Here is a 19837-nt window from a genome sequence, read left to right as displayed (position 1 = left end):
GTAGCTGCCCATGAGTGTTTATACAACAAACAGTCGTTTTCCTATTTGACGCCATCTTGACGTCGAAGTTAACCAACTTTTTAAGCGACGAACGTCAAAAACGTAACCTCACTTTTCTAATTTAGTTTGTAGTTGCGAATACCCTGAAAAATCACTTTTTTTTAATAAAAAAACTGGAATTTGTAGCTGCCCATGAGTGTTTATACAACAAACAGTCGTTTTCCTATTTGACGCCATCTTGACGTCGAAGTTAACCAACTTTTTAAGCGACGAACGTCAAAAACGTAACCTCACTTTTCTAATTTAGTTTGTAGTTGCGAATACCCTGAAAAATCACTTTTTTTTAATAAAAAAACTGGAATTTGTAGCTGCCCATGAGTGTTTATACAACAAACAGTCGTTTTCCTATTTGACGCCATCTTGACGTCCAAGTTAACCAACTTTTTAAGCGCCGAACGTCAAAAACGTAACCTCACTTCTCTAATTTAGTTTGTAGTTGCGAATACCCTGAAAAATCACTTTTTTTAATAAAAAAACTGGAATTTGTAGCTGCCCATGAGTGTTTATACAACAAACAGTCGTTTTCCTATTTGCCGCCATCTTGACGTCGAAGTTAACCAACTTTTTAAGCGCCGAACGTCAAAAACATAACCTCACTTTTCTAATTTAGTTTGTAGTTGCGAATACCCTGAAAAATCACTTTTTTTAATAAAAAAACTGGAATTTGTAGCTGCCCATGAGTGTTTATACAACAAACAGTCGTTTTCCTATTTGACGCCATCTTGACGTCCAAGTTAACCAACTTTTTAAGCGCCGAACGTCAAAAACGTAACCTCACTTCTCTAATTTAGTTTGTAGTTGCGAATACCCTGAAAAATCACTTTTTTTTAATAAAAAAACTGGAATTTGTAGCTGCCCATGAGTGTTTATACAACAAACAGTCGTTTTCCTATTTGACGCCATCTTGACGTCGAAGTTAACCAACTTTTTAAGCGCCGAACGTCAAAAACATAACCTCACTTTTCTAATTTAGTTTGTAGTTGCGAATACCCTGAAAAATCACTTTTTTTTAATAAAAAAACTGGAATTTGTAGCTGCCCATGAGTGTTTATACAACAAACAGTCGTTTTCCTATTTGACGCCATCTTGACGTCCAAGTTAACCAACTTTTTAAGCGCCGAACGTCAAAAACGTAACCTCACTTCTCTAATTTAGTTTGTAGTTGCGAATACCCTGAAAAATCACTTTTTTTTAATAAAAAAACTGGAATTTGTAGCTGCCCATGAGTGTTTATACAACAAACAGTCGTTTTCCTATTTGACGCCATCTTGACGTCCAAGTTAACCAACTTTTTAAGCGCCGAACGTCAAAAACGTAACCTCACTTCTCTAATTTAGTTTGTAGTTGCGAATACCCTGAAAAATCACTTTTTTTAATAAAAAAACTGGAATTTGTAGCTGCCCATGAGTGTTTATACAACAAACAGTCGTTTTCCTATTTGCCGCCATCTTGACGTCGAAGTTAACCAACTTTTTAAGCGCCGAACGTCAAAAACATAACCTCACTTTTCTAATTTAGTTTGTAGTTGCGAATACCCTGAAAAATCACTTTTTTTAATAAAAAAACTGGAATTTGTAGCTGCCCATGAGTGTTTATACAACAAACAGTCGTTTTCCTATTTGACGCCATCTTGACGTCCAAGTTAACCAACTTTTTAAGCGCCGAACGTCAAAAACGTAACCTCACTTCTCTAATATAGTTTGTAGTTGCGAATACCCTGAAAAATCACTTTTTTTAATAAAAAACTGGAATTTGTAGCTGCTCATGAGTGTTTATACAACAAACAGTCGTTTTCCTATTTGACGCCATCTTGACGTCCAAGTTAACCAACTTTTTAAGCGCCGAACGTCAAAAACGTAACCTCACTTTTCTAATTTAGTTTGTAGTTGCGAATACCCTGAAAAATCACTTTTTTTAATAAAAAACTGGAATTTGTAGCTGCCCATGAGTGTTTATACAACAAACAGTCGTTTTCCTATTTGCCGCCATCTTGACGTCGAAGTTAACCAACTTTTTAAGCGCCGAACGTCAAAAACGTAACCTCACTTTTCTAATTTAGTTTGTAGTTGCGAATACCCTGAAAAATCACTTTTTTTAATAAAAAACTGGAATTTGTAGCTGCCCATGAGTGTTTATACAACAAACAGTCGTTTTCCTATTTGCCGCCATCTTGACGTCGAAGTTAACCAACTTTTTAAGCGCCGAACGTCAAAAACGTAACCTCACTTTTCTAATTTAGTTTGTAGTTGCGAATACCCTGAAAAATCACTTTTTTTAATAAAAAACTGGAATTTGTAGCTGCCCATGAGTGTTTATACAACAAACAGTCGTTTTCCTATTTGCCGCCATCTTGACGTCGAAGTTAACCAACTTTTTAAGCGCCGAACGTCAAAAACATAACCTCACTTTTCTAATTTAGTTTGTAGTTGCGAATACCCTGAAAAATCACTTTTTTTAATAAAAAAACTGGAATTTGTAGCTGCCCATGAGTGTTTATACAACAAACAGTCGTTTTCCTATTTGACGCCATCTTGACGTCCAAGTTAACCAACTTTTTAAGCGCCGAACGTCAAAAACGTAACCTCACTTCTCTAATATAGTTTGTAGTTGCGAATACCCTGAAAAATCACTTTTTTTAATAAAAAACTGGAATTTGTAGCTGCTCATGAGTGTTTATACAACAAACAGTCGTTTTCCTATTTGACGCCATCTTGACGTCCAAGTTAACCAACTTTTTAAGCGCCGAACGTCAAAAACGTAACCTCACTTCTCTAATATAGTTTGTAGTTGCGAATACCCTGAAAAATCACTTTTTTTAATAAAAAACTGGAATTTGTAGCTGCCCATGAGTGTTTATACAACAAACAGTCGTTTTCCTATTTGCCGCCATCTTGACGTCGAAGTTAACCAACTTTTTAAGCGCCGAACGTCAAAAACATAACCTCACTTTTCTAATTTAGTTTGTAGTTGCGAATACCCTGAAAAATCACTTTTTTTTAATAAAAAAACTGGAATTTGTAGCTGCCCATGAGTGTTTATACAACAAACAGTCGTTTTCCTATTTGACGCCATCTTGACGTCCAAGTTAACCAACTTTTTAAGCGCCGAACGTCAAAAACGTAACCTCACTTCTCTAATTTAGTTTGTAGTTGCGAATACCCTGAAAAATCACTTTTTTTTAATAAAAAAACTGGAATTTGTAGCTGCCCATGAGTGTTTATACAACAAACAGTCGTTTTCCTATTTGCCGCCATCTTGACGTCGAAGTTAACCAACTTTTTAAGCGCCGAACGTCAAAAACGTAACCTCACTTCTCTAATTTAGTTTGTAGTTGCGAATACCCTGAAAAATCACTTTTTTTTAATAAAAAAACTGGAATTTGTAGCTGCCCATGAGTGTTTATACAACAAACAGTCGTTTTCCTATTTGCCGCCATCTTGACGTCGAAGTTAACCAACTTTTTAAGCGCCGAACGTCAAAAACGTAACCTCACTTCTCTAATATAGTTTGTAGTTGCGAATACCCTGAAAAATCACTTTTTTTAATAAAAAAACTGGAATTTGTAGCTGCCCATGAGTGTTTATACAACAAACAGTCGTTTTCCTATTTGACGCCATCTTGACGTCCAAGTTAACCAACTTTTTAAGCGCCGAACGTCAAAAACGTAACCTCACTTCTCTAATTTAGTTTGTAATTGCGAATACCCTGAAAAATCACTTTTTTTTAATAAAAAAACTGGAATTTGTAGCTGCCCATGAGTGTTTATACAACAAACAGTCGTTTTCCTATTTGCCGCCATCTTGACGTCGAAGTTAACCAACTTTTTAAGCGCCGAACGTCAAAAACGTAACCTCACTTCTCTAATTTAGTTTGTAGTTGCGAATACCCTGAAAAATCACTTTTTTTTAATAAAAAAACTGGAATTTGTAGCTGCCCATGAGTGTTTATACAACAAACAGTCGTTTTCCTATTTGCCGCCATCTTGACGTCGAAGTTAACCAACTTTTTAAGCGCCGAACGTCAAAAACATAACCTCACTTTTCTAATTTAGTTTGTAGTTGCGAATACCCTGAAAAATCACTTTTTTTTAATAAAAAAACTGGAATTTGTAGCTGCCCATGAGTGTTTATACAACAAACAGTCGTTTTCCTATTTGACGCCATCTTGACGTCCAAGTTAACCAACTTTTTAAGCGCCGAACGTCAAAAACGTAACCTCACTTCTCTAATTTAGTTTGTAGTTGCGAATACCCTGAAAAATCACTTTTTTTTAATAAAAAAACTGGAATTTGTAGCTGCCCATGAGTGTTTATACAACAAACAGTCGTTTTCCTATTTGCCGCCATCTTGACGTCGAAGTTAACCAACTTTTTAAGCGCCGAACGTCAAAAACGTAACCTCACTTCTCTAATTTAGTTTGTAGTTGCGAATACCCTGAAAAATCACTTTTTTTTAATAAAAAAACTGGAATTTGTAGCTGCCCATGAGTGTTTATACAACAAACAGTCGTTTTCCTATTTGCCGCCATCTTGACGTCGAAGTTAACCAACTTTTTAAGCGCCGAACGTCAAAAACGTAACCTCACTTCTCTAATATAGTTTGTAGTTGCGAATATCCTGAAAAATGATTTTTCTGAGTGAACAGCTGTTGGGATTTGTAGGTGCTGAGTGTTTATATAACAAACAGTCAGCTGGGTACAAGAAAACTCAAATTTTTGTTTGCGTCAATTTTTAACTTGGTTGTATATCCGGTATCAGAACCAAATTATTGTCATTTTTCCTTGTTTTTTTCGTATAACCACCACCGGGGAATTTTCATTCTCTTGTATATAGTGATTTGGGGTCTTTGCTGCGACCCAAAGGATTTATTGCGTCCCCCTTTCTTATTGCGATACTGCAGAACCCAGTGTTTACAGCTGATCCATCAATCCCAAATCTTCTTTCCCATTAATCTGTAGCTGATACCACAGAAGGGTTCGGGTCCTATAATTCTGATTTCTTTCTACAATGCTTAAATTACAAATTTGTTGATGGAAATTATATTTTTTTTTTGTAATTGCTTAATAGTTATTTGTATGCCATGGACTTAAATTTCATTTTATTTATTGAACAATATAATGTACTTAATAATATTTGCAATGTTTTCTTTGTTATTCTTTAATTTCGACAAAACTTCGGATAAACGATTTAAGGTTACGCAAAATCATCGAAATGAAACTGTCAACTGTCACATTTAAGGAAGTTATTGTTGTGTACTGCAGAACGTGCCGAAAGTGTTTCGCAGTACGGAACTGTCATTTTCATTACACGGAACACTCGAAACGCAACTAAATGAATACAGAACGAATAACTTTCAGATAACGTCGTCTAGAATAGTCTTTCTTGGAAAATAAACCAACGGTACAGCATAACGTTTAAAAATTACTAAATAAACTTGTTGGTATAATAATTTTTTTCCGTTCTAACTGTAACTGAATATAAGAAAGGTTAAACGGTAGATGTTATATACTAGGCCAGTTTGTAGAGATTTTAAAGTAAATAAAATTGTGACGAAGCGTTTTATAAACTTACTGGTTTTACCTAATTTCATATTTTTTCCATAATTTGAGATAATTTAGAAAATTACACCGATTCTGAATAATTTAGGAATGATTTACTTGATTTATTTGACTTCAAGAGAATTTACGAAATAAGGGAGATATTTGACATACAGGGTGTAGTAAAATGGGCGAGAAATCGACGTACGATGAAAAAAAAGAAGAAGAAAATGTATTTGTGGATAATTTTATAATACAGTGAAAAATCGATCGATTTAAATCAATTTTCGTTAAAAATTAGTTTAGTTTTAAAAAACCTCATTGAAAACACAAAATATTTTCCTTTTTGTGTGTAGATTAATTCGTTTAAAGCAAAATCAACGTTTTTACCAATTAACCTCGCCCAATTTTCCCTCTAACCCAAGATAAGATTTCCACAAAGGAAGAAAGGCTCCGGAGACTCTACCAAGATTTATTAGAATCCGAAACACCCCTTCAAGGCATATCGATGACCTGGTGAACCACCACCAGTCCGAATCGACGACCCACAAGTAATCTGGTGCTTGAATTTGCAAATGACACTCAAAAAATGGATAATGGACGCACACGATTCGTATAGAACTGAAAATTGTACGAATTAGTTTGTTAAGGGTTCTGTTTAGTGATTTAACATCTCGATGTAGCTTCGCGGAAACCCCACGCGTAAACGGACTTTTCGGACGGATTTAAATGGTTCCACAAGTCCCAGTATCTGGGCCAACACGAAAATTTTCGTAAAAAAACGTCAATCGATTCTCGAAATAGCCTTTAACCGCAACATCACCTCTTCATTTTTAATATTTAACCGCAAAGGTTTTTTTTTTGGTCTGGGAATAGGAAATAATCCGAGGGGGCTAAGTCTGTCGAGCTGGTGCATTGTCTTGACGAATCGACACTTTCTTCTTAGCCAAACGCGGCAGTTTTTGCTTGATTTCTTCTTCTTCTTGATTATTTTTTCTTTTCCAAGATAATTAATGAAAATTATCCCAAAAAATCTACACCAAGACTTTACCGGCAGATGGAACGGTCTTTTGAACCAGGTCCACCCTTTTCAGTCCGCTGTTTTGGTTGTTCTTTTATTATTATGTCGGCAAGATCGAAAATTATGATTCAAAATTTCGTATTTGAATATAATTTCAAAAAAAAAAACACGAAATACCGAAAAAAACTCGGTCATCCACGTACTAAAATCTTAAAGTGAAATATTTAGCTTTGCCATTGAAGTCTGATGTTTATTTTCTAAATTGTACCTAAATTTCCAGTGTTTTTCACCCTCTGCCCTTTTTTATTTGTTCTATCAACCGATACATACGAGGGTATTGTTATAATACCGTAGAGTTGAATGAACTACTGGTTGACGTGTCAATAATGATAAACTTGAAAATGTGTACGAGATACCCCACTAAATCGAAATATAATTGGTGACTAGATAAAAACTATGCGTGTCGAAACTACACAATAATTTAGAATCGTTAGTTTTTATCGGATCGGAGATAAAAAAGGATTTAAACGATATTTTGAAAACAAAGTTCATCAAAAATTTATTCATACGTATGTGACGTGATATATTTTTAATACTAACATGAATAAAAATGAATTTTTTGATTATTATTTTCTTTCAAGAATAAATTTCCGAAAAGATGAATCTGATTTTGTCGAAAATTCGTCTTAATTAGACAAGATAATGCCTAAAAAGGTTTTTTACCGTCACCCTATAACAATTTTCCAAAATATCTCGGAAAATATTGATTTTGCAGAAAAAAGTTTCAAATGAAAAATGAAGCTCATAAAAAGCTCTACGAAAAAGTTTATATACATTTTTTACGTAAACCTACGAGAGTTAAATTTCATAACCTCAATCCAGTGAATCTACTCTTTAAGTGTATAACGGCTCAAATAATAGATTTACGTAAAAAATGTATATAACCTTTTTTGTAGAGCTTTTTATGAGCTTCATTTTTCATTTGAAACTTTTTTCTGTAAAATCAATATTTTCGGAAATATTTAGGAAAATAGTTGTAACGTTAGGTCAGAGAAGAATAGAGTCTTCTATAACAATTTTCCTAAATATCTCGGAAAATATTGATTTTACAGAAAAAAGTTTCAAATAAAAAAGAAAGCTCATAAAAAGCTTTACAAAAAAGGTTATATACATTTTTTACGTAAATCTATTATTTGAGCCGTTATACACGTAGATTCACTGGATTAAGGTTATGAAATTTAACTTTCGTCGAGATATTTTGGATCGTAACAGCCAAAATAATAGGTTTACGTAAAAAATTTAAATTACCTTTTTCGTAGAGCTTTTTATAAGCTTCATTTTTTATTAGAAACTTTTTTCTGTAAAATCAATATTTTCCGAGATATTTAGGAAAATTGTTATAGAAGACACTATTCTTCTCTGACCTAACGTTACAACTATTTTCCTAAATATTTCCGAAAATATTAATTTTACAGAAAAAAGTTTCAAATAAAAAAGAAAGCTCATAAAAAGCTCTACAAAAAAGGTTATATACATTTTTTACGTAAATCTATTATTTGAGCCGTTATACACTTAAAGAGTAGATTCACTGGATTGAGGTTATGAAATTTAACTCTCGTCGAGATATTTTGGATCGTAACAGCCAAAATAATAGGTTTACGTAAAAAATGTAAATTACCTTTTTCGTAGAGCTTTTTATGAGCTTTATTTTTTATTTGAAACTTTTTTCTGTAAAATTAATATTTTCGGAAATATTTAGGAAAATAGTTGTAACGTTAGGCCAGAGAAGAATAGAGTCTTCTATAACAATTTTCCTAAATATCTCGGAAAATATTGATTTTACAGAAAAAAGTTTCTAATAAAAAATGAAGCTTATAAAAAGCTCTACGAAAAAGTTTATATACATTTTTTACGTAAACCTATTATTTTGGCTGTTATGATACAAAATATCTCGACAAGAGTTAAATTTCATAACCTTAATCCAGTAATCTACTCTTAAGTGTATAACGGCTCAAATAATAGATTTACGTAAAAAATGTATATAACCTTTTTTGTAGAGCTTTTTATGAGCTTTCTTTTTTATTTGAAACTTTTTTCCGTAAAATCAATATGTTCGGAGATATTTTGGAAAATAGTTGTAACTTTAGGTTAGGATCCGCTTGATTAGAGAAGAATAGAAGGGCGGATCTAGGGTCGTGACAAAGGGGGGGTCATCAGTATAAGGACGAGTTCCCCTCCAAAAACATGGCATTTTAAGCCTTTTACCCACAAAATATAAGTTAATTACTTCGTTTTTGACAGAAAAATGACGAATTTTACGCAATTTTTACTTTAAACCTCAATTCCTTATAGACTTTAAAACAAAAAACAAAGTTAATTAATCAGGGTGGGTCATGAACCCCCTGGATCCGCGCTTGGAAGAATAAAATAAAAGGATCTTTACCCACAGAGCTATCTATAACAATTTTCCTAAATATCTCGGAAAATATTGATTTTACAGAAAAAAGTTTCAAATAAAATATTATGTTCATAAAAAGCTCTACGAAAAAGGTTTTATACATTTTTTACGTAAACCTATTATTTTGGCTGTTACGATCCAAAGTATCTCGACGAAGAGTTAAATTTCATAACCTAACCTAATTTTTCTTAAAATTAGAAACTGACATTATTTATGAGACATCCTCTATACATCCAAGACAATCTGCTAATATTCGTTTACGTGGAAACGTATTAAAAACCGAGAAGTAGTAAATTTTCTATCAAACGCCCCTCGTATTTCAATGGAAATTTAACGGTTTGATCATAAAAACATCGATTCTCTCTTTTGACATAAACGCAACTACATGTACTTTATTGGTCAGTTGATGTAATTATGAGGACGTCGTTCTAGTTTTTATAAACAACAACAAGTCTGTTAATTCTGTTTTCTAACGACTTTTTCGTAATTTAAAATTAGAATAATTTGTGTAGTATTTCGATTATCAATTACAGAAACTGTTTATATAAGAAACAATTAAAATCACGATCGATTATGTCATTTGACAGCGCCATCTGTTGTTCTATATACATGCTACGCTTGCAGAACTTCCAAGCGAAATATCATAAAGAAATTTCGAAATTAAATATAACCCTCGTATAGAAATAACCTTTTTTTTTTCTGAAAAGTAGGTTTTATATAACAAATGACAAGTTAACGATGAAATAATTGCGCGCAATTTGTTGGAACGTAACTGATGCATTCAGATATTAACATTTAACCCACTGTAGACTATATAGTTTCAAGTTTCGCTGATTATCACGTTCCTAACGTAAACATTTATCTCGTACAGACGTGGTTTTTATATATATATATGCATATTCCATTTCAAATACAAAAATCGAGGAGATTTTATTAACAAAAAACGTTATATAAAAATGTCTCGTTATTTTAAGTATTATAAAATGTCAAAAGTTGATGATATTCGTACTTACCGATGTAAAATTAAATAAAAAGTTATATTAGTACTAATTTTAACAATAAATACACATTCAATCCAAAAAATTCGCCAAAAACAACACAGTAAACAAAGGTCACTTAACCTCAAAATGCGATAATATCAAATCAACAATTATTCACGTCAATTATATCGTTATCTCTTTCTACTATTAATAACTATCACGCATGTCTTGTCGTTGGTCTTGTGTAGAAGACAATCGATTTTATGTATTCGATATATTCGATAAATCGTAGATAATTTATTATATTCCTATAGTCCTAGATAAAATTTGATATTTAAACTGTGGTAATGATCATAACACATTAAAGTACAATACAAATTTAATTTGTTAACCTCGTTGTTTTATAATTTGCGTGGTGCCACCCTATATAATTATATGGATGAATCATTATGTCTTCGGTAAAGTAAATTTTTGAGAAACAATAACTGGTTCCGCCATTCGAACTCCCACGCGATATTAAACGGTCAAGAGACATGAACTTGTATACAAAAAGGTTTAAAGCAAATTCGTGTATGTAATTTCGTTGTTTTAGAAATATTTTTTAATTTCAATAATTACGAATGATTTATATTCATCTCTCTATAATTAGAGTTTTAGTATTAATATTATCTCGAACGTCACGTCGGCATTTATAATTAAAAAATCTTCAGAAAATAATTCCGTTATTATAAAATTGTAGTGTACGTGTATATAAATAGGCCATGAATTTCGTAGAATCATTCTCTAACAATTATAATCGAGTTTGAATCAAAATGGTCGTAAAAAACAACCTAGAAGTTTTTATTGAACCTTTTATATCAAACTGTATAAAAATTTACAGTAAAACCAATATTTACATAAAATAATTTTATTCTGACAAATGACATTTGTGTATAATCGAATTGATGTGAGTTGATGAATCGATTTAGAATCGATTCGGTAACGATTTAAGATTTTATTATATCCTAAATATTGTCAGATGCACGAAAATTCTTTATTTATTTATCGAAATAAAAATAAATACCCAAATATATTGGTAATGAAAATATTCGGTTAAATATGGTGTGGTGGTAGCGTCGGTAGCTGAAAGTCGAGAACGTTTGGAAGGCAGTGGTCGTTCGTTTTACTCGGTATTACACGAAACGATAGATACTGATGGATATCGCATTGTTCGATGAAGGAACAGGGTCGTTGACATTTCACTTCGATCATTTTTTTTTACAGTTCTTTCTATATCTTCGTTAACTCATGTTTGGTTATTCTTTTCACATTCCTATTTTTCTTACTTATTAGTTGATTTAAGAAAACCGATTAAAGATAACCTCGAAAATAAAAATAAAAATGGAAACTATTTTCTTGAATTGATATCGAAATACTGATTTTTCAACGATTTTATCACAGGATAACAATTGCAAATTGAAACCGCTTCCCGTTATTTATCATATTTGGTTGTAATACGTAAACATGGATAAATAGATTTTATTTTTCTGTTTACTTGTTTGGATAAAAAATCATTAGTTAAGTTATCCACTAAACTTAATTTTAACGTGTAAATTTATTATACGAGGTTCGATTCAAAAGTATTAAATCCACCGTTGATTAAGAAATCGTTAATTAAATAACGATCATTTTAAGGAGAAAATTAATTTTTTTTTTATTTTTGAATATAACGAGAAAAAAATATACGAGGTTCGATTCAAAAGTATTAAATCCACCGTTGATTAAGAAATCGTTGATTAATTAACGATCATTTTAAGGTGAAAATTAATTTTTTTTTTATTTTTGAATATAACGAGAAAAAAATATACGAGGTTCGATTCAAAAGTATTAAATCCACCGTTGATTAAGAAATCGTTAATTAAATAACGATCATTTTAAGGAGAAAATTAATTTTTTTTTTATTTTTGAATATAACGAGAAAAAAATATACGAGGTTCGATTCAAAAGTATTAAATCCACCGTTGATTAAGAAATCGTTGATTAATTAACGATCATTTTAAGGTGAAAATTAATTTTTTTTTTATTTTTGAATATAACGAGAAAAAAATATACGAGGTTCGATTCAAAAGTATTAAATCCACCGTTGATTAAGAAATCGTTGATTAATTAACGATCATTTTAAGGTGAAAATTAATTTTTTTTTTATTTTTGAATATAACGAGAAAAAAATATACGAGGTTCGATTCAAAAGTATTAAATCCACCGTTGATTAAGAAATCGTTGATTAATTAACGATCATTTTAAGGTGAAAATTAATTTTTTTTTATTTTTGAATATAACGAGAAAAAAATATACGAGGTTCGATTCAAAAGTATTAAATCCACCGTTGATTAAGAAATCGTTGATTAATTAACGATCATTTTAAGGTGAAAATTAATTTTTTTTTTATTTTTGAATATAACGAGAAAAAAATATACGAGGTTCGATTCAAAAGTATTAAATCCACCGTTGATTAAGAAATCGTTGATTAATTAACGATCATTTTAAGGTGAAAATTAATTTTTTTTTTATTTTTGAATATAACGAGAAAAAAATATACGAGGTTCGATTCAAAAGTATTAAATCCACCGTTGATTAAGAAATCGTTGATTAATTAACGATCATTTTAAGGTGAAAATTAATTTTTTTTTTATTTTTCAATATAACGAGAAAAAAATTTACGAGGTTCGATCCAAAAGTATTAAATCCTCTTTTGAATAAGAAATCGTTAATTAATTAATGTTTATTTTAACGTGAAAGTTTATTATTTTGAATATAACGAGAAAAAATATACGAGGTTCGATTTAAAAGTATTAAATTTCAGCTCGATGCTCCAATTATTGTGGCATGAGTGATTTTTTGAACTTGCGATTGTTTTTTCTTAAAAATTTGAACGAATTTAAAATCGAAAAAGTTTTGTAATGCAAAATATCAACCAAAACTTTCTTTGAAAACGATATGTAATGAAAATGTTTCAAACTGTTAAAGCTCCAATGCCAAAAAAATTGTGAGGTTATGAGTTTTCGAATTTTTTTTATGTCATAAGTTTTATTTACTGATAATAATGTGTTTCGTGTTTTTATTTTATGAATAAAAATAATCACCGGTTAGTCTGTATCGACACAAGTCGAATTTGAAATGCGTCTACCGCAAAAAAATCGGCGACATTCAGACTTTCACGTTCGTGATCTAATAAAAAAAGCAGTTAATGTACGTTGCCTTGGTAACGAAGCAACACGATCTTTTATCGACCCTTCAAACTATTACTGTTGCCAGATCACCGGAAAATCCGAAATTCTCGCTTTTTTCCATTCAAGACCTAATTTTATTTATGATTGGTTATCTTTTTATTCAAATTTATTAGTTTTTCACGAATTTCGTTATTATTCGACTGTAATCGTAAAAACTTATCACATTTTGTCACGTGATTTTGACGTATGACGTTAGATTTTTGACCTCTGTTTATTGATATCACTTCGAACCTTCTCATATTCTTTTTCTTATTAAATTTTGTTATTGCCCCTATTTCTTCGTTATTTTCCTTAATATCGACCATAAATACCGGATTACAAACAAAACAACACAAAAATATCGTCAAAACAAAAAGTAGTACATACGTCAAAGTGAATAACGAAATTTTTAGGTTAACAGTAGCGACGTCAAGTTTAGAATTTGATACGAACGTCAAACGTCACCAACGAACGACAATGGCCTCGTCGAAAATCGTCACACGAAAATTTTCGTGATTAAATTCATCAAAATAAATGTTTCAAATATCTAAATAACTCAAATAGCACATTCTGAGTGTCAAGTTTATGAATAGGGTTTAGAATTTGATACGAACGTCAAACGTCACCAACGAAATAGCACATTCTGAGTACGTTCACCATGAAAAACGTCAAACTTTATAATGACAATGTCAGCTTTGACATATTGACATCAGTGTTGTCATATTTCAAAACTTAAGTATCAACCCTCGTATTTAAAAACACCTCGTATACTGAAATTGTATATAAAAAATTTAATTTGTGTCTTTTTTTTTTTTTTCGAACTTACTTAATTCGGCATACGGATCCGATTATAGTACAGAATTTTGAAATATTACAACTTATTTTTGGAACTAGCTTGTAAACTGTTGGTGAATAATCATTCAGTGTAGATATTTCTTTTCGTTGCACTGATATACACGAAAAATTCCATTTCGTTTTATTGCTTTCGGGTTTTTATCTATTTATTTCTATTAATAATCATGACCAAATAACTAAACAATAATATTAATAAAAGATAAACATTGCTAAACTATTTTCATTACTCATTAGGATAATTACTTCAAGTGATACCACTGAGCTTATTTTATTTTCTCGTCAGCGTCAACTTTAGTTCATTGGGTTCTTCCAAACACGTAAATTATGCAATACCATGGGTTGTTTATTCGTTTTATGGTTATTTTTAATATTTTTTATCCGTTCCAGCTCACTATAGAATAGAGTAGGTTTAAAGGTCACTTGTTAAATTGACTATTCAACTCGTGACCTCATCATTTCCCTCTCTCTACGTGTGTGTGTGTGTATAGATGATTTCGTTTCACAAACAGTGTTGCCAGAGCTAGTACAATTGTACAATTTTAGTGTATTTTATATGCTAGTACATTTATAGTTATTTTATATTCTCGTTTAATAAAATAAACTAGAAATTGTACTAGATTGCAATAATAATTAGAAAACAGAGCCAAGTTGATTTATATTTAGATCGTGAGATTTTTGTACTGCATTGCTAATTTTATCGGTAAACTTTATATAAATTTTTCAATCTTAAAATAATAATTGACACAGTCTATAACATTTTTGGAAAAAAAAATTTAATTTAAACTTATGTTTATACATCTTTCTATAATTTTATTAAAATTATTTGAAGTTGGTACAATCTACTACATTTTCTAGTTCAATTTTTACATTCAGCTTTTAAATTGTGGCAACACTGTTCTCAAATAGCTGCACTTTCAGTCTACGTAACCGAGGTCATTAATAAAATGTATAATTTTTGAATTGCCCTCGAATTATTAATAAAAACATATGAATGGATAATTATAGTAACCTATATTCGAATAATGTGAAAATATATTAGCCTCTACCTAATTGTATAATTATTTCCTCAAAGCTAACCGTCTAAAATGTAAAAAATTTTGAGGTTAGGTACCAAATAACAACTAAAACGTTTATTTATTTCACTGTTAACAACTTTAATTTTGTATAATTCATTAATTTAGCTCACTAAATCAACTAAATAAAATAAGTATTGATTAGACGTATCAGTTTTAATATAATAAAAAAACAGATTGTTAATGCAATCATCACACTTGATAAATTCAGGAAAGTTCAACCTTTTTTTTATAGAAAACTGTCTGTTATTCTTTTTCTAAAATAAATAACAATAATTTGAAGATTTCAATGATAATTTAATATGCGGTTTCGAGCTTATCAAGCAAGAAGTATGCTTCGATTTCGTTTTCCATTTGTTCTCAATTTTCGTCTCCCCCTCCCAAATAAACTATCCTAACCTTAACAATTTCATATTTATAGAAATTTTTGTTTATAATTTTCAAATTTATTGTATAATAACTTTTGAAAACGAAATGTGTTGTAAATAGTAGTATAAAATTGTGACCTGAGGTAAGTTGAACTTGGCAGTGTGAGTCATCCAACACAGATAAAAAAGGTAACCGGTTTTGCATATATTATAAATATTAAATAAATTATTTTAATGGACTGCATAAATACCAGATAGTTGTTCGCACGATACGTTCCGCCGGCATCGAACAAATCATTTTTTATTGCAATTGAATTGATTAGATAAGTAAATAATTAAAGATAAGATAACATTTTTTTGTTTATTTAGTATACTCACCATTGTTTAATAGATGGCGCTACTACGTGTTCTACAATTTAAATTCGCCGTTATTAATTGGACCATTTCAGAATGACGTCATTGACAGTTCGGCCATATTTAATGGGCGGCACACAGTCTCATTAGAATATTTGTAAATATTGGCGAATTTTTCATTTTTAAATTATTAATCTCAAGTAAATTATTTAAAAAAGCCTCATTATTGTTGTGTTATGAATTGGTCATTGGGTGCTGAGCGATCTAGCTTATCATTTTTCCATTTTGGCCAACAGAGTATTATCTAATATCTAGTAATATCTAATTATCTATAATTTCCATTTTTTGATCGTATCAGCACTTTTTATCACTGCTTAAGGTCATATAATTTAGAGGGTGTCTCATAAGTAACGTTAAAAGGGAACCAGCATTCGTTGATTATCGAACTCCCTTGGGGAATTAACCGAAATTTAAACGAATTGTCGATTAGAGGTTTTTGCACCTAAGCTCGAAGAATGATTTTATCAAGGTCTCGAAAAACTAGCTGAACGTTAAAAACATAACATACGATGGACTATATTTCGAATATGAAAGTAATTAATATTGCAAACCGGTATTATTTATGAGACAACCTTTATATTCACTCTAACAAAATGGCCGATTTGTCAAAGTCACGTGTTCTAGAATGGTCTATAGACGGTGCTGTGATTTAAATTAAAAGTAGGGTTATTGTTTACGTTGAACTTAGTGTATATGAAGAATTTATTTATTTGTTTATTGTTATAGATCTAATAAAATGACGGATACGAGCCAGGCGGAGCAACCGCCCCAAACCAACGGTATTTCCGATTTAGAAGACGACGAAAAAGCCAAAATGCGACCGGTTGATATAGACGCAGACGTTAGAGAAATGGAACGTAGAAAAAGGGTCGAAATGATCATGAATAGTAAATTATTCAGAGAGGAGCTCGAGAGGATTTTAGATTCGCAGTTAAAAGATGGTATGTGATAATATTTTTATTATCTATAGAATATGAAAACTGTTTGATTCGGGTTTTTAGGTTCTGGTCCAAGCGGTCTTTTGCAACAAATCTCCGACATGGTAGGAGTGAATAGACAAGGCGGTAATGTCTTTAAAAGCTCTAGTTGCGTGATACCCGTCAATGATATTAGAGGAATCGAAGCTATGGGATACGCCAAAGGTGAAAAAATACTCAGATGTAAACTGGCCTGTCTTTACAGGTTAATAGACTTGTACGGGTGGTCCTACGGCTCAAGTACACTCATCACAGCCAGGTAAATTTATAATTTAATAAAACATAATTTTTTTAAATATTTACTTTTGTTTTAGATTGAATCAAGACGACGAACAATTTTTGGTAAACCCTTACGGTATGTTGTTTCACGAAATGACAGCTTCGAGTTTAATCAAAGTTGATATGCAAGGATCCGTAATCGAACAAGGCACAACAAATTTTTCCGTTAACATAACGGCTTATTCGCTACACGCTGCCGTACATTCCGCCAGACCAGACATCAAATGCATCATCCACGTACATACGCCTTCTGTCGTTGCTGTTTCTTCGCTCAAACAAGGACTCATGCCGTTGAGTCAAGAATCAGTCGTTATCGGTAAGAAAAACTATTTTTTTAATCAAACTATGTGGTCTTGAATCAATAACACGGATTGGTACAATCGGTATGGGTGCAGACAGGCCGAAACCACTCCACTAACAAACAACAATCTAAGGACGTGACAGGACTATCTATCCCAGCAACGCTTAACAAGGATTTGGACAATTGCTTTAAGAACCCTTCACGATGTGGAATAAACATGGAACGTACAATAAAACTTATCGAATCAACAAAAATGACAAAGGGAAGCTTAAAAAAGAAAGAAATAACTGTGGAAGTGAAAAAATGGGGCAGTTATTTTCCTCCGGACAAAAAACTGTCTATCCCAACAAAGGATTATGAAGGATTTGTGCAATTTCTTTAAAAATCCTTCACGTATCAGAAAAATACGATTCTACAAAAGGCAAATACACACGAAAGATGCAATAGACAGTATGACAAAGTTTAGAGAAGTCCCAAGAATGTAAAAGCTGGTCGAGGATGTTAAATTGACATGGAAAGGAGAATAAAACTTATCGAATCAACAAAAATGACAAAAGGAAGCTTAAAAAAGAAAGAACTAACCGTGGAAGCGAAAAATTATGCAGTTATTTTCCTCAGGACAAAAAACTGTCTATCCCAACAAAGGATTATCAAGGATTTGTGCAATTTCTTTAAGAATACTTCACGTATCAGAAAAATACGATTCTACAAAAGGCAAATACACACGAAAGATGCAATAGACAGTATGACAAAGTTTAGAGAAGTCCCAAGAATGTAAAAGCTGGTCGAGGATGTTAAATTGACATGGAAAGGAGAATAAAACTTATCGAATCAACAAAAATTACAATGGGAAGCTGCAAAATGAAAGAACTAACCATAGAAGGTTTGATAGAAGTAAAAAAAGAGAGAATCACTATCAATAGCTCTAAAAGGATTAATAAAAGAGGCTGTAATCGAAAGGACCTTTTAAGGAATATCTGTGCAGTTTGTGACATAAACAGTTGACATGGGAAGAAATAAAAAGCCCTAAAAGAAGCGATAACCAAGTTAACAGAAGAAACAAAAGAAATAATTGGAAATAAATGAAAGCGAAATCAAGTACGTGACAAGCTCTTCTTCTAAGTTGTTTGTTTTTGGATTCCGATACCTTATTTCTGATAAAAAGTTTGTTTTTTTTTTAAAGAAAATTCTTTTCAGGCGAAGTGAGTACACACATGTACCTGGGCGGTATACTAGATCCGGAAGAAAAAGACAAATTAGCTAGAAACTTAGGACCGATCAATAAAGTGTTGTTGTTGACTAACCAAGGGGCGTTATGTTGCGGAGAAACGATCGAGGAAGCCTTCTTCAATGCCAGAAATACCGTCCTGGCGTCGGAATCGCAGCTCAAATTACTTCCAATCGGTATTGATAATTTGATATTGATAAATGACGAAGTTAGAAAAAAAATTTACGATTCGGCGCACAAAGCACCAGAAAGCACACCGAGACCCGATCAACCTTCCATTCTCGAAGGAAAAGTTGAAAGAAAATGGCGAGTAGGGGGCGTCGAATTCGAAGCGCTCATGAGAATGTTGGACAACGCCGGTTTCAGGACCGGTTACATTTACAGGCATCCGTTGGTTAAAGGGGAACCGCCGAAACCAAAAAACGACGTCGAAGTACCTCCGGCAGTTTCCTCCCTCGGATATTTATTGGAAGAAGAAGAACTATACAGACAAGGGTAAGTTTTACCGAAAATTTCTCGTATTTTTATTTGTGTTTCTACGTTTAAACATCAGACATCAATTAACCCTTATATATATCAAGTTTTTTTCTATTCATTCAACCCTCGTATATATTGAGTTGTGTATTTCGTTTCTCTTCTATCTAATCAACCCTCGTAAATATTGAGTTGTGTATTTCGTTTGTATTCTGTTTAATCAACCCTCGTAAGCATGTTTTGTGTTTATTTCTATAGTCTGAAGCCCCCATATTTGGTATTGCGATTTTGATTTAGTTTTGATTTTTGTTTGAATTAGACTTTGGAGAAAACTGGAAGGCGGTAGAAAAGGACACGATCGCAGTAGATGGTTGAATTCGCCCAACACGTATCAGAAGGTTGAAATTTTGGAAACCGGCACGCCGGATCCCAAGAAAATCACAAAGGTAGAATTCATTAAATTCGAAAATAAATAATTACCAAATTATTAACAAAAATATAAAGGATTATTAATAATTTGATAACATTCCCTTTTATATAGCTCCGCTTTTTATGTTTACGATGCT

General features: G+C 31.8%; 1 protein-coding gene across 1 annotated transcript in view; it reads left to right on the top strand.

Moving 5' to 3' along the window:
* Positions 1-19837, top strand: part of LOC130448999 (protein hu-li tai shao) — a 46765-nt gene that overhangs the window by 12847 nt on the left and 14081 nt on the right. The window contains 5 exon segments of the mRNA XM_056786632.1: positions 16739-16953; positions 17014-17248; positions 17304-17584; positions 18767-19292; positions 19591-19717. Coding sequence (XP_056642610.1) covers positions 16749-16953; positions 17014-17248; positions 17304-17584; positions 18767-19292; positions 19591-19717 — 1374 coding nt within the window. The 5' untranslated portion in view covers positions 16739-16748.

This window comes from Diorhabda sublineata, chromosome 9 (assembly GCF_026230105.1).
Source record: "Diorhabda sublineata isolate icDioSubl1.1 chromosome 9, icDioSubl1.1, whole genome shotgun sequence".
Taxonomy (NCBI): Eukaryota; Metazoa; Arthropoda; class Insecta; order Coleoptera; family Chrysomelidae; genus Diorhabda; species Diorhabda sublineata.
Note: the sequence above shows the minus strand (reverse complement) of the source record. Positions and strands in the feature narration are given on the sequence as shown.